Source organism: Bubalus kerabau, chromosome 15 (assembly GCF_029407905.1).
Source record: "Bubalus kerabau isolate K-KA32 ecotype Philippines breed swamp buffalo chromosome 15, PCC_UOA_SB_1v2, whole genome shotgun sequence".
Lineage (NCBI taxonomy): Eukaryota > Metazoa > Chordata > Mammalia > Artiodactyla > Bovidae > Bubalus > Bubalus kerabau.
This window is the reverse complement of record NC_073638.1, coordinates 84,639,836-84,655,733: the sequence shown is the minus strand read 5'-3', so window position 1 is coordinate 84,655,733 and position 15,898 is coordinate 84,639,836. Positions and strand designations below refer to the sequence as shown.

Below are 15,898 nucleotides of genomic sequence, written 5' to 3'. Positions count from 1 at the left end.
TTTTCTCTGTCCCATCTCTACATCTTACGTGGATCTATCCCTATTGATTTGTCTCTTCCTCAAGTCAGCAGATACTGTCTCTGAGGTTACTTATTCTTTGTCTAACCTCTGTCTACTTTGGGCTACCTGTTGGCTGCAGCTTCACGGTGCATTTTCCTGCCTAATTCTCTTGTTTTCTGCCCTGGGTATTTCCTCTCCTCCCCCCGCCCCATCCCGCCACCCCGTGATGTGCATGTCCCCACTGGTTACAGGCATGTAAAGGCTAACTGGGCCTTGCTTTTCTCCCAATATAATTCTCTTAGAGTGTTAATTTTCTTCATTTAATACTGATCTCTCTTACAACAATAGTAAACCTCTGTCACCAAAATCCATGCTTACCAGCACTCTGCCCTGAACACTATCAGGCAAGCTGAAACTGCATTTCCCTTCAATCTCCTAAAAATGACAGTCTAAAGCTGAACTTAATCTGGCTCTGTCTGTACTCCTCACGTGTCCGTTTGTATTTCTCACTTCCTCTGTCTTTCAACATTACCCAATGTTCCTTGATCCTAGATTCAAACGCGTAACATGTTAAGCAACCGGTTGCCTCTCTGGTTTCATTCTTTAATTCAGCTCAGTAGTGGGAAGACCAATAACTCTTTCTCCATTTTTTAGAAACTGTCATTTCTCTTCATTTCCACTGACTTCATTTTAGCTCAGGTCTTAATTGATTCTTCTTCCATTTCACATTCTTCATTAAGTGATTTTCCCTTTACGGTTTACATCTCACCAGATATAGTGAGTAACTTAATAAAACTCCCTACTGTTTATTCATCAGTCTGCAAACAATTTTGAGCAATATTGTATCAGTGAATGTGCTGCTGATTCAGGCAAAATATAGATTTTTATGAGATTTTGTGTCTCTGAAAAAATATATTATCATTGAGGGGACATAAAATATTTGCCTATAGTAAATTATATAGAGTATAAGAAATGTGTGTGCGTGTGTGTGTGTGTGTTTGATTAGAAAAACATCATCTAGAGAGAGAAGCAATCAACTAGAAAAACTTAAAGAATGAGATGGGATTTAAGACAGGTTTTACGGAAAGGAGAAAGTCAACCAAAAACAGAAAGGAAGAAAGCACATTTCAACCCAGGATGCTGACGTGAGGTGGTCAAGCAGAATGCATATTCAAGAGAAAGTTGAAGTGGGATTAGGAAGTGGGACTTTCAAGATAAAATGGACTTAAATGTTATATCATTAGAGACTACTAAGATTTGGAGATTGCTGTGTGTGAGCGTGAATGAATATTCATGAGTTAATATGAATGGATTCCACAATAATTTCTTTTTTTAGAGCACTTTTAATTTATACTGTGGCGCTTGCTTTGGCAGCACATATACTAATTTATCCTGTGTTTGCATGTGTTTCTACACACACTTTTAGAGCTGGCAGGTAAATTATTCCTAATATCTTAATGTCACAGATGAAAAAACCCTGATTAAGTAAAACGTTAAAGGATTTGCAACGCTCACTCGATAAATAAGCAATAGGCCTGGTATTCCAGGGCACTTTATAACATCAGCAATCCTTCTAACACACCATGCTGTTTTGTTCATATAAGACCAAACACAATGAGGAAATAGCTATTGCTAATTTGATATGTATCCACCCAAATGCTTAATACATGCCTAAAGAATCTCTATGCATAGTCCGTCTAACAGAGTCTTTCTGCCTCTATTCTTAATTTATGTCAATTTGGTCTTATAATCTCCAAAATTTCTCCTTTCCTATGCTACTCCTGACTCGACCTGGTGATATACCTTCTCTGAATCTTCACCCCTACACCCCATACACCCACACTGAGCACCCACCATGGATGAAATACTGGAATACACAATGTGAAGGAGACAGGTGCCATCAGTTTCACTTAGCTGGCTCTCAGTTTGAGTTTGCTGAATGGACTTTGCCCTCAAGGTGCTTGCAGTCGGAAAGGGGTCACAGATCACACACATCTGCAGCTCTCAAAAAGGCTAAGGGCAAATATTATCCAACTGTTAAGCTTAACTCAGCTCTCAGCCAGTCTTCCTCTTGTTTTTCCTATTTGCACAGTTATGCTTACTTATTACAGGTGGACATCCCAGAAGGGATGGGATTGACATAGTAACAGAAAACAAGAAATACAGGAGTCTATCTTATCTACAAATGGAGGGGGGTAAATTTAAGTGAACAGAGACAACAAAAATAGAATATTGCCGTCTGGAGAATAAACCATAATATAAACTTGTCAAGTCATAGAAAGAATTGAAATTTTGCCAGTAGCCTCTTACACAGAGACCATGGCTTTCTAAGCCTTTTGCCGTGAATCAGAATGTTCTGGACACATGAGTCTTACGAATCAGCAGGAGAAGTTGTCTCCTCTCTTTCTTCCAACTCGCTGTAAATTGGTGCATATATATTTACTTCTTCATAAAGACGATCTTCTGGAATCTGATGAGGTGAGGGGGAAAAAACGTGATCAATCACCAAGAGTTTTCTGCCATTAGAATATTTGCTTAAGAGCCATATCTCATCTTTTTTTGTATCTCACAGCCTACCATTCAGCTCAGTTCAGTTCAGTCGCTCAGTGGTGTCTGACTCTTTGCGACCCCATGAATCACAGCACACCAGACCTCCCTGTCCATCACCAACTCCCAGAGTTCACTCAGACTCACCTCCATCGAGTCAGTGATGCCATCCAGCCATCTCATCCTTTGTTGTCCCCTTCTCCTCCTGCCCCCAATCCCTCCCAGCATCAGAGTCTTTTCCAATGAGGCAACTCTTCGCATGAGGTGGCCAAAGTACTGGAGTTTCAGCTTTAGCATCATTCCTTCCAAAGAAATCCCAGGGCTGATCTCCTTCAGAATGGACTGGTTGGATCTCCTTGCAGTCCAAGGGACTCTCAAGAGTCTTCTCCAACACCACAGTTCAAAAGCATCAATTCTTTGTTGCTCAGCTTTCTTCACAGCCTGCCATTACACTGTGATATTGTAGCCACCTGATGTGAAGAGCTGACTCATTGGAAAGACCATGATGCTGAGAAAGATTGAAGGCAGGAGGAGAAGGTGATGACAGAGGATGAGATGGTTGGATGGCATCACTGACTCAAGGGACACAAGTCTGAGTAAGCTCCAGGAGATGGTGAAGGACAGGGAACCCTGGCGTGCTGCAGTCCATGGGGTCGCAAAGAGTCAGACGTGACTGAGCGACTGAACAACAACAGCAACAATACTTCCATCTCCAACAAACCAGGTTGGCTGGCCAAGTGGGTTCCAAAGAAATTGTCAATGAGAAGTTGTTGAGATGATTCTGTATCTGAAATTTGGTACATCTCTTATCTTACTTATCTCTGAAGGAAAGGGATCAGAAAAGGCAGGCAGACTTGAATGCTTCAGGTAAGTGGAAAGATGGAGGGAGTGTGTTTTACCTGGAAGATCTGAGTAAATGTGTATGCATCAGGTATTTCTAACTCTCTTTCATACGTCACAGGTATAAAACTGGGTAAGACAAGTGGAAGCGCAGTTGGTAGTCATGACTCAGAGAGGAAACAAAATACAGGCTTCAGAGCACGTGGGAAGGTGAAATCCAAGAAAAAGAGAGCAGGAACAAATTTTTAAAAGCCCAGATATTTAAGTGTTTCTAACATGTGCTACCTGTATATTTGTCTCTTATGCTCAACATATGCTTAATACTTTGAAGCATCTGCATTTCCTAAAATGATGAAGATCTTACTTTCCTAAACTTCAACCAAAGGAATTATATTAATACTATGAGGTTTGTGAGTGGAAAATTTGATTCAAAACACGAGATTTGGCTCCCATTTCTTCACACCCTCTCCAGCATGTATTGTTTGTTGACTTTTTGATGATGGCCATTCTGATTGGTGGGAGATGATACCTCATTGTGGTTTTGATTTGCTTTTCTCTAATAATGAGTGAGGTTAAAATAAATTAATTCATTCAAAACATGAGATTTGGAAACCAAAATCCTGAAACTTGGAGAAATGGAATATTGAAACTGGAAGCAATGTTGCAGGAAACCCAGGCCATACTTATAAGCAACAAAGCTCAAGTCCTTTATCATTTAGGATTTAATATCAGGCCTCCGCCTACCTGATTTGCTTCAATTATCTCGCCAATTCCATAAGCTATGAGTGATACAGCGCTGCCAAAGCCCAGGATGGTGAGAAACAGGATCATCGCCACAACCTCCTGTTGAGCAACAGCCAACAACAACCAAAGCACAAGTGGAGTCAAGGGGTGGGAAAGCGCATTCCCTTACAGCGGCCCCTGTTTTCATCACCCATGCCCACTCAGCACATGGCCAGTTCCTATAGAATGACACGTGCGGAAACCAGGAGGTGGTTACTCAAAGCCCCCGGCACCACCCTTGCGGGATTCAGGTCGAGGTGGGGGAAGGAGGCTGGCACGACGCTGGGCACGAGCCTCCAGAACACTGCATTACGTGATGCGGTGGCAGGAAAGGGTGGTGTTCATAGAAAGGGAAAGAAGGCGTCCCACTTAGATCAGGACCAGGGTCTCAGCCTTCCCATGAGAAATACACACGGTGGAGAAGCAGGCCAGAGAGCAGTTGTCGTTCACATAGACCTCCTCGCAGCCGTAGACGTAAGTGGCGCTCTGCTTCAGGTTACTGATGAGGATGCCGACGCCTGTTCCTGCGGCCACGCCGCTAACCACATTTGCTCCCAGGCATCCGCGGATCTGACGACAAAGGGGAACATTTAGACTGGGTCCCGCCCCTGCCGCAGTGTTCAGTAAACCTACCTGCATTTCAGGGCTGGATATATCCAACAAACTCCGCACTTATGCAAAGGGAAAAAAGTGAGGTCACTCAGTCGTGTCCAACTCTTTGTGACCCCATGGACTGTAGCCCACCAGGCTCCTCCATCCATGGGATTTTCCAGGCAAGAATACTGGAGTGGGTTGCCGTTTCCTTCTCCAAAGGATCTTCCTGACCCAGGGATTGAACCCAGGTCTCCCACATTGTAGGCAGAAGCTTTACCATCTGAGCCACCAGGGAAGTCCATTTATTCAAAATACAGATTACAAAGGGACATGTAGAAACTGTACTTGTATAATAAGGACCTACAACTTTCTAAGACTGCATGCAGGAAGACCCACATGAATACTCCTATTGCTGTTGCTGCTGTTCAGTTGCTGAGTCGTGTCCAACTCTTTGTGACCCCGTGGACTGTAGCCCCCCAGGTTCCCCTCTTTCACTATCTCCCAGAGTGTGCTCAGACTCATGTCCACTGAGTCTAACCATCTTGTCCTCTGTTGTCCCCTTCTCCTCCTGCCTTCAATCTTTCCCAGCACTAGGGTCTTGTCTCATGAGTGGGCTCTTCACATCAGGTGGCCAGAGCTTCAACTTCAGCATCAGTCCTTCCAATGAATTATTCAGGGTTGATTTCCTTTAGAATGGACTGGTTTGATCTCTGACCTATCCAGCAGACTCTCAAGAGTCTTCTCCAACACCACAGTTCAAAAGCATCAATTCTTCAGAGCTCAGCCTTCTTTATGATCCAACTCTAACATCTGTACATGACTACTGGGAAAACCATAGCTTTGACTAGACAAACTATACTCATAGTCTCTCATCAAATAGACTCCTTAATTGGAAACGAATCATTTGTTGGATCACAGGACTATAGTGTGAGGACATAGCTGGTGTGAGGGTATTTTTTCAACAAGTGTCAAAGTAATACAGTCATTGTTTTTAAGTGATACAATTGGTATTTTAATGATTACATGTTTAGTGACTATATCCAAGACAAAAGTAGATCGGAAGAAAATCACATATCCACATTCACTCATAAGAGATAACAGTGTGTCTCCTTCAAGACTCTTAAAATTAAATTTTTCTTACCTTCTCAAGGATAAAGACAGAATGCAACTCACCAGATATGCTGAAGGTTTCCTTTCAGACATGATTGACAAAACTCCAGAAATAGCAAACTGTTCAAAAGGAAGGAGGGGGAAAAAGCACAGTGGGTCTCTGTTCTTCTCTGTGTCCCTTTCATCCTCACCTTCCAAATAGAAGGTAGTTGTGGGCATTCTATAGGATGTCCTTTAATCCATTTTATTTTTTAGTTTTATTATTTTATTTTTCTAATTTCCTATAGAAAGCATCTCTAAATTAAATGTCCATGTGAATTATCTTGCTAAAATGCAAATTGTTACCCAGTAAGTCCTAGATGTGGCCTGAGAGTCTTCGTTTGTACCAGGCTGCCAGGTAATGCTAACTCTGAGAGTCCATGGGTCCCCACTAAGTGCTGTGAAGTCCAGCAGCCCCTGGGGCGTGGCTCTGCTGTAACACAACTCGCATTTTATTGTGATCATTCGCTCGTACGAGCATCTTGTGCATTACAGTGTCAGTTCCTCTGGGCGAGAAACACATGTCTGTCTCCAGAGTCTGCCATCTATCTTGTAGACATACAGCCATTATGAAAATACACATGGTGAAGGATTTAGTGAGATTATCAACCAGGAGCACACATTCAGAACATTTCATAGATTCAGATTGTGTGGTGAGTTGAGAGACACCTAATGAACTAAATGATCGGAATGAAAAGACAGTAAGAAAGTTTCAAATTAAATACAGCAAAAGTTTAAGGAGAGTTTTAAACAAGTGACCTGAGACCTGCGTATTTAGCAGAGGGCCAAGCCAATGCAGTATTTTTAGGGTTAAAATATATCCTCGTGAAACAAAATGTTGATGCAAAAAACAACACGGATTAATCAGAAACAAGCATGCTGAGTGCGAGAAGCCAGGCGTTAGAGAGAAGATGGCATTATCATTCACTTATATAAAACTCCAGAGAATGCAAACTAGTCTGCTGTGACAGAAAACAAGCGACTGCTTGAGGATAGGAGGACAGAGGCTGAGGGAGGGGTGACCAAGGGCAACAGGAGATTTTTGGCCATGATGAGTATCTTCGTTATATTGATGTGGAAAGGTTCTCACGTGTCATGTCAAAATTTATCAAATTATACACCTTAAATAGGTGGTGTTTATTATATATCTGTTATACTTCAATAAAAACTGTATTTTTATGAGCTCATTCAGCCTTCTGGTTTCTAACTAGTACAATGACTGAAAGAGATACAATGAGAAAGTGCCTAACAGAGTTTCTAGGGCACAGTCGAAGTTCACCAGATGTCAGCCTTGCTCTCCTCATTTCAACAATCTCTCCCCTCTACCTTTGCTGCTGCTGCTGCTAAGTCACTTCAGTCGTGTCCGACTCTGTGTGACCCCATAGACGGCAGCCACCAGGCTCCCCCGTCCCTGGGATTCTCCAGGCAAGAACACTGGAGTGGGTTGCCATTTCCTTCTCCAGTGCATGAAAGTGAAAAGTGAAAGTGAAGTCGCGCAGTCGTGTCCGACCCTTAGCGACCCCATGGACTGCAGCCTACCAGGCTCCTCCATCCATGGGATTTTCCAGGCAAGAGTACTGGAGTAGGGTGCCGTTGCCTTCTCCACTACCTTTGCTAAGATAGCTTTACTGATAAATGGTGTTACACAAATTTTTCTCAAGTTAGATTCTGAAAGTTTAGGTTCGATTCTTACTTAATGCCCCTTGAGCAATACATAAACATGTATTAGCTAATTTAACCCAAAGTGCCTTGTAAACTGTGAGTATGCATCTATATTTATATATATATCCATATACATATTAGAATACACTCATATATTCTCAACACGAGAATAAACAATTGTTAGATCTGATCTGGATAAAAGAAAAGCCACGTGCAGTATTATTTCAGACAACTGTAGACATATACTCACAAATAGGGCTCCCCAGAATGGGTAGCCAGCTTTAAATGATGAAAAAAAGTATTCAGTAAACTCTGAACCATTGATCTTGGCGCTCACAATTATTCCAAAATAAACGTATATCAAACCAATCAGAATTTGTGTTACCTGTAGAAAAATGCATAGATTTTGTGAAATCAGAAGGTATTTTTCTAAGATTACATCAATTTCCTTATAATTGAGGCCAAATGTGAGAAATTGCTTTGGTGTCTTAGGCAGTCCTCAAAAGGATCCAAATGCAGTATTTTCCAGTATCGTCTGGCCACTCTAAGAATTTATACTGGCATGACCTCATGCAAGCATAGCCATGAGGTCATGCAAACATAGCCATCTCCTGGGCCTTTTTTACACGCTCATGGTGGACATTAATAATGGCTCTTTCTATCTATGAGAAGACAGAGATTATAAATCATTCACAGGATGATATTGATCCATTGGCAACTGAACAGAGTTGGCAGATCCTACTTGCTGGTCTAACCCTAGTCTTCATGAGGAAATGCTTCTTTCTACGCAACAGGGTGCCTGGAGGTGGTGGATCAATTGCTAAGTCGTGTCTGACCCTGGGAACCCCACGGACTGCAGTCCACCAGGATCTTCTGGTGAGATTTCCCAGGTAAGACTACTGGAGTGGGTTGCCATTTCCCTCTCCAGGGAATCTTCCCAACCCAGGGATTGAACCTGGGGCTCCTGCACTGCAGGCAGATTCTTTGCCACCTGAGCCACTGTTAGGACCCTGCCTAACAGAGTGTGGCGAGTTTCAATAATTTTCTTCTAGGTTTTTCCCTCCGTGAGTCTGAGTAGGGAAGCTATGTTGATGCCACCAAATACTCTTTCCTAGAGCCAGTCTTTACTCTAGTTGAGGTTGGAGGAGGCTCACTCACCCCCAGGAATTCCAGCTCTCTCTTCAAAACAGTCAGCCACGTTTGGCGTGGTGCGGTTGGGGCAGGCCTTTCCAGTAAGACGCTTTCCTGGAGAGAGATTTCTGCAAGTTCAATTTCAGATGCCCTGTGAAGTTTACACAGAAATGCAGCTGTGAGAAAACTCTCTAAGTCTCCATGCAAAGATCTCAACTGACAGAAAGGAGAGTTTTGCTTATTTTTCAAAATAATTCTGTAATTAAAATCTTCACTGTAAAAGTACAGGAAACTCAGAGGCTCAGAGGGTCCAAGTTAGTGGCCAGGATCAGTATCTGATCATGGTTAGATGGAACAAAAACCATACCAAGTCTTCTTATTCTTGTGCTTGTGTGTACTTAATCACTCAGTCATGTCGGATTCTTTGCAACCCTAAGGACTGTAATGTAGCCCACCAGCCTCCTCTGTCCATGGAATTCTCTAGGCAAGAATATTGGAGTGGGTAGTCATTCCCCTCTCCAGGTGAGCTTCCCGACCCAGAGATCAAACCCGGGTCTCTTGATTGCAAGAGGATGTTTTACCATCTGAGCCACCAGGGAAGCAGGGAAGCCCTTCTTATTCTTAGTCCAGAGTTATTGCCAGTTTCTTTCTCATTAATCTATGCTGGTGAGTAAGAGTAAAAACTATCAAACATGTTTACCTACACACTCTCAGTCTTTTGAGCATAGAAATGTATCTGAAAAGAGGTTGTCAATGACATAGTCAACTTCATGTGCATAAAGGAGTGACTTTGAAAGGTCTGCTGATCTCTGTTCCTATCTCATCCTTAGAGGAGGCTCACTGGCAGCACCACGTCTTCCCAAGCACTGGAGTGTACTTAATATTTTACAATGACTTTCAATCTGTTACTGATTTCTGAAGCTCTGTCTTCAGTTTCTCCTCAAACCTTTAAAAGAAAGTTTTAATATGTGTTGGGGGTTCCCAGATGGTAAAGAATCTGCCTGCAATGCAGGAGACCTGGGTTAGATCGCTGGGTCAGGAAGATCCCCTGGAGAAGGGCATGGCAACCCACTACAGTATTCCTGCCTGGAGAATTCCATGGACAGAGGAGCCTGGCGGGCTACAGTCCACGGGGTTGCAAAGAGTCGGAGAGACTGAGCGACTAACACACTCCCCGTACGTGCTGATCTTCTGTGTCCAAAGGGAAACTAAACTATGCACATCTCCACCAGATTTCACCCTGCGAACATTTCCCTCTAGACAGTGGGGCAGGACCCCGCAGCTTGAGAGTCACAGAGATTCACACACATCAGACACAGAGGCAAGAGGGTACAAAGCCCCTACTTCAAGCCTAGAATATGAGCCTCTTTTGTTAGAAAACTTACAGCTAAATAAAAACCTTCTCCCATCGACCAGAGAGAACTACTGGGAAAGTATAGCAAATAACTTCTTTATATTCGGTATTTTCATTAAGCCCAGTGGGCCCAGGCCCAAGTTTATGACCTGGCATCACCCCAGCACTGTGACTATCTCCAGTTCATTAAGTGACTGGGAATAGAAACAACCAACAGCTTGCGCCTACCTGGTGGGCTCCTGTGGAGTGGGGAGAGCAAGCTCTGTCCTGCTCCTGCTCTCTGCCTCCATTGCTTCGCTAGCAGAGCTCTCCAGGGATGAAGGGCAGTGTTACCGTTAGCCTTGGCGGACTCCCTCTTAAGAGTCTCCAGATGGCCAGCTAAGATGGGTGATTCATGACGTGGATAACTATCTTCATACTTAAGACATTGGTCAGAAAGATAAGTTTCCTCACTGATTAAGATCAACAGGGCTTTTCTTGTTATCATTAAGAGCAAAATTGAATGGGCTACTGAATTGGGATGAGTGTGAATTGGGGAGATTTGAGACTCTTGGAGGATAATTCTTTCTGAAATCAGCAGGATTTACAGAACCCCAAAGTGAGAGGGTTTAGTTGGAACTGCGAAGGTGAGAGAGAACCGCAGGGCAAAAAGAGACTGTTCTTCTCTCCTGGTGTTTTCTCTGTTTGTGACCCAGGTCAGCCATTCCTATGTCAGAAGTCCTCCAATTGTCTTGAGAGGACTGGGCCTCACAGGTAGCCTAAGGCTGAAGCACTGTTTGCAGATAGGAGTGTTTCTGTCTTTCTCTAGATTCTCTCATGTTGCTGCAAGTGGCGCTCCTTCTTTCTTTTTTATGGCTGAGTAATATTCCAGCGTATAGATGTGCCACAGCTTCTTTATCAAGTCCTCTGTTGGTGGATGTTTAAGCTGCTTCCACGTTCTGGATATTGCAAGTAGTACTGAAATGAACATTGGGGTGCATGTATCTTGTCAAGTTATGATTTTCCCCAGATATATGCCCAGGACTGGGATTGCTGGATCACAAGGTAGCTCTATTTTTAGTTTAAATAGAGCCTCGGGATTTTTCATTCTCTCACGTCTCCTTTAGAGAAGTTACACCATATCTTCTAGAAAAGACCTCAAAGAAATGTCTCCTTATGGTGCTTTCTGGGAGCAGTCTATAATACTTCATTACGTTTGCAGAGAATAATCAGAAACTAAACTTGAGGTTTAGAGAGGAAAGAGACTGAGAATGGTCTTTGGTGTTTGGACACAAGGCTATTTTGTGAAAATTTTCAACAGAAACTTGCAAAATGCAAATCAGTAACTGAGACGCGTCTTGTGAGTTTCAACTATTTCATGCCCCAGCTTTTGCCACCTCCTTCCCCCATTGAGACGCTTATCGTCCTCTGTACCCTCACTTTGGGTCTTTGTATAAACACACTCCTCGATCTTTCACAACAGTGAACATTGAAACGTATACCAAAGTGCCTTTTTTCTGGTGGGGGCAAACTTATCAAGATGGGTTTTAACCATGCCTCTGCCTGAAGGAGGAGATAACAGTGCTAACATCCCTCCCGCCGCATGTGTTTCCTCCTTCTGGAGGCACATCTGTCCACACTCTGCACCCACTCATCATCCGGCTTCCTCTTTGACAAGCAACATTTCTTCTCTTTGATATACACTGGGTTTATTTCCCCAAACTCCAAAGAAATTTGCTTTCAGATCCCATCTGGACAATTGTTTCCTCATACTGAATGTGCAGGTCACTTAAATGTGCACGCGTTTACATGTTGCGAATTGAAAACTGCTATTTCTTCAGGGTATTGTCTGAAACTCCAAGGAATCCCAGTCTTTCTCTCTCTCTGATACACACACACGCACACACACGTGCACATATGGTCTAGAGCAAACAAGCATTGAGGTCAAAGAGCAAATTTCTTCCTCTTTTCAATGTTATAGAAGTTATCCACGCCAATTCAACGAGAGAAAAAAGTGTGAGGATAGATACTGATCTTTTTTAGAATTTTATTTATTTTTGGCTCTGCTGGGTCTTTGTTGCTTAGGGGCTTTTCTCCAGCTGCGGTGAGTGAGGACTCCTCTCCAGCTGCGGTGTGTGGGTCAGTCATGCAGTGGCTTCCCTTGTTGCAGAGCACGGGCACTTATGCCTCCGTAGTTGTGGTTTGTGGGCTGTTTGTGGCTCACAGGCTCTAGAGCACAGGCTCAATAGTTGTGAAACATGGGCTTAGTTGCTCTGTGGTATGTGGGATCATCTTGGACCAGGGATCAAACAGCATCTCCTACACTGGCAGGCGGATTCTTTACCACTGAGCCACCATGCAGGCCCTATGCTGCTGCTGCTGCTGCTAGGTCGATTCTGTGCGACCTCATAGACAGAAGCCCACCAGGCTCCCCCGTCCCTGGGATTCTCCAGGCAAGAACACTGGAGTGGGTTGCCATTTCCTTCTCCAATACATGAAAGTGAAAAGTGAAAGTGAAGTCGCTCAGTTGTGTCCGACTCTTAGTGACCCCATGGACTACAGCCTACCAGGGTCCTTCATCTGATCTTTAAAAAGAAATGAAATTGCTTTCATATGTAAATGTAAATAAGAGCAAGATGTAAAGATGAACAAGATAAAGGAAAACATTATATAATTAAAAAGAAGACCTGATTAAAGAGAAGAGACCTGATTAAAAAGAAGACCTAATTAAAAAGAAGATCTTATTAAAATAAGACCTGAAGAGCAAAATATAAATGACACCATTTAATATATTAATATTAATAATATTTCAATTCCCACCAAATTGGTCTATGGTTTTAAAATCAAAGTTGCAAAATATTTCAGAGCTTTATATAGGAAAAGCAGAATTAATGAAAAATGATAATATGATTGTTACTGTAAATACCTTTCCTTCCACTGAAGTGTGTTCACCAGTGGTTCGGTTCACTGTATCAGACTCCTCACCAGCCTTCTTCTCTTAACTCCTTCCAAATCACTCTGCGTTGCGACTGCGGTGATGCTCCTAGATTCCAAGTACATGACCCGTCCATCTTCGTTCATCGTTGTGTTGGTAAATATTTAACAACTGGCTTTCTAGGGTTGGAGGGTGGAACTTGGCCCTGGACAGTAAGGAATCCACCTGCAATGCAGGGTCTTCAATCCCTGGGTCGGGAAGATCCGCTGGAGGAGGGCATGGCAACCCTCTCCAGCGTTCTTGGCTGGAGAATGCCATGGACAGAGGAGCCTGGGGGGCTGCAGTGCAGCGGATCGCAAAGGGGCAGACGCGACTGAATGACTAAGCCCGCATGTGGTATAAACAGTTTCACCATAGCCTACTTCAAGCTAACAAAATGATGTTCGGTCATCCTCACCGAAAATTACAAGTCAATATAAGCCGGTTCAACAGCACCGCATCAATTTCAACTCCTCTGTTTCTCTTTCAGGCAAGGCTTTCCTGGGGCCCGCGGCCGCAGAGGGCAGTGAGAACAAAGGTCCCTGCCTGCTCGCGCCCTGAGGAAGGGGCAAGCTCGTTCCTTCCACGGGTTGGAGGCAGCAGTGAGTCCACGGGCCAGCCTGGAGAGATGCCTAGGGGGCTGGCCCTCCCTTAGACGGTGCTGTGTGCAGGGGTGTGCACAGTGCCTTGCTTGCTGTTCTGTCTTGTCTCCTGAGAGGCATACACGTCTCCTCCAAATAGGTCTTGCCATCTGCTCCTCATGCATCAAAGTCAGACACATTAAAGCCTCTGGTGTGTTCCCTGAATATCCCCAATTCTCTCCTGCTTAGAGGCTTTTGCATATGTCCAGCTTCTTCCTTTTTCTCTTCATCATGCTAACTCCCAATCATCTTTAGGATCTCAATTTAGGGGACTTCCCTGGAGGCCCAGTGGCCAAGACTCCAAACTCCCAATGCAGGGGACCTGGGTTTGATCCCTCTTCAGAGAACTAGATCCCGTGCGCCAAGACTTCCTATGCCGCAACTAAAGATCTCACATGCTGTAATGAATACCCAGTGCAACCAAATAAATAAACAAATAAAATTATTAATGTTTTTGAAAAAAAAAAAAAATCTCAGTTTAGGAGAAAAGTCTTCTCCCCAAAACTGTCATTTTCATCTCTTTAACCTGGTTTAGAAACTCTTTCTATGAGCTTCCAAAGATTCCTACACTCTTCCTATCACAGCCCTTACTGCTCCATGTTATAATGGTATGTTCCTGTGGGCCTGTACCTCCCACAAAGAGCAACCAGAGAACAGAGACTGTGGCTCACTGGCCACTGTGTGCAGAGCACATGGCACATAGTAGGCACTGCCGGGAGCCGGCATATTGCATATTGAGTGCATATTGCATATTGAGTGCATATTGCATATTGAGTGCATATTGCATATTGAGTGCAGCACTTTCCACAGCATCATCTTTCAGGATCTGGAATAGCTCAACAGGGATTCTATCACTGCCGGGAGCCAGCGTGAGGAACTCCGCCCATGACAAAGGTCATGAGGAAGGAGGCTCGGCATACGCAAAGGCGGGATCGAGCCTCAGGAGTCCCCCTGGAAATTCTCGAGCATCTACCCCCCAAACCAGAGTCTGCCTACTTTCTGCTTTGTGCTTTCACCTACACCTCTGACTTTACGGGGGGCTGTCCCCCACTACCTCTCTCTGAAAAAAGAGTTAGCTTACAGCTCCAGTTAATAATTCCTGGGTGTGACAGTGTTTCAACCTACAAACTCCTTTGGAAATCCTCTAGCCTGCCTGAATGGGTTTTTCCGGCCACATGTGATTGTTCAGAGCCTCCCAACTGTGAGAGGCAGGAGATGTTCTAAACTGCCTAAACACAGATTCCTTTGAGTAGTTAAAAGATTGATTAGAAATTGTATTGGTGAAGGGTTTTTCACTTGTTGGGCCAATGTTTGCTGCTAAGTCTCCATACTCCTTACCTACTGTGTCCTTGGCAGTGTATTGATTGATATAATGGGTGTATAGAAATGTAAAATGCAGCTTTGTCCAATGCTTTTTTGGAGGCTGGTGCCTGACTTTGGAATAATCACCTTTAGAGAAAAATAAGTTTCTTAAAATGTTAACAGGCCTCCGGGCCAGAAGATGATGTCAATCACCTGAACTTTTGCATATGATAAGTTTGAAAGCCTGGCTTAGATTAGAACCAGGAACTGCTGTCCTTGCATGACTCCACCCCTTCCCCCATTATCCTCTATGCATAACTTAAGGTATAAAAACTACTTTGGAAAATAAAGTGCGGGCCTTGTTCACTGAAACTTGGTCTCCCCATGTCACTCTCTCTCCCAAATTCTAGCTGAGTCTCCATCTGGAGCGCGGAACCCACCATGCTTGCTAATTATGCCTGGGCTTCTAAGATCTGACCGGGGAGGCCTCGGTGTCTCCTCTCCTTCGGGAGAATGGAAGGACGCCTGCGGCCTACGTAAGTGGTGCAAACTTCTTGTCTTGAAGTTTTATTGGTCTCCCGCGTAAACCAAGCTACTCAGCCTCTTTTCTCCACTGAATTTTCCTACTGAGCTACCCTCATTCTATTACTCTTTGTATCCTTAATTAATGTGTAATTAAGCAGTTGTTTCCTGACCCTCGCCTATGCCGTCTCTCCTTCGAATACCCTGGATCAGCTGGGGCTGGACCCTGGCAAGGCACCTTCCGAATAACTGTTCAATGGACTGAAAAAGAGACAAATTATATTTAATGTGCGTGTATGCATTTCTTCATAAATTATGTAGATTTTACATACATGTATTATCTGCAGAGGCGAGAATTGTTAGTAGAGAAGACTACAGAAAAATCTTTGCACATGTGGCAAACAAGGAGCTAAGAGAACC

General features: G+C 43.7%; 1 protein-coding gene across 1 annotated transcript; it reads right to left on the bottom strand.

The window, feature by feature from the left end:
• Positions 1 to 239: 239 nt before the first annotated feature.
• MS4A2 (membrane spanning 4-domains A2) lies at positions 240 to 10,418 on the bottom strand. The gene is made up of 7 exons (XM_055548101.1): positions 10,289 to 10,418; positions 8,734 to 8,857; positions 7,826 to 7,960; positions 5,938 to 5,994; positions 4,585 to 4,740; positions 4,132 to 4,230; positions 240 to 2,470 (listed from the first exon to the last, which is right to left on the bottom strand). Exons 1-7 carry the CDS (start codon positions 10,348 to 10,350, stop codon positions 2,372 to 2,374), a joined length of 732 nt encoding a protein of 243 aa, XP_055404076.1. The 5' UTR covers positions 10,351 to 10,418; the 3' UTR covers positions 240 to 2,371.
• Positions 10,419 to 15,898: the final 5,480 nt, after the last annotated feature.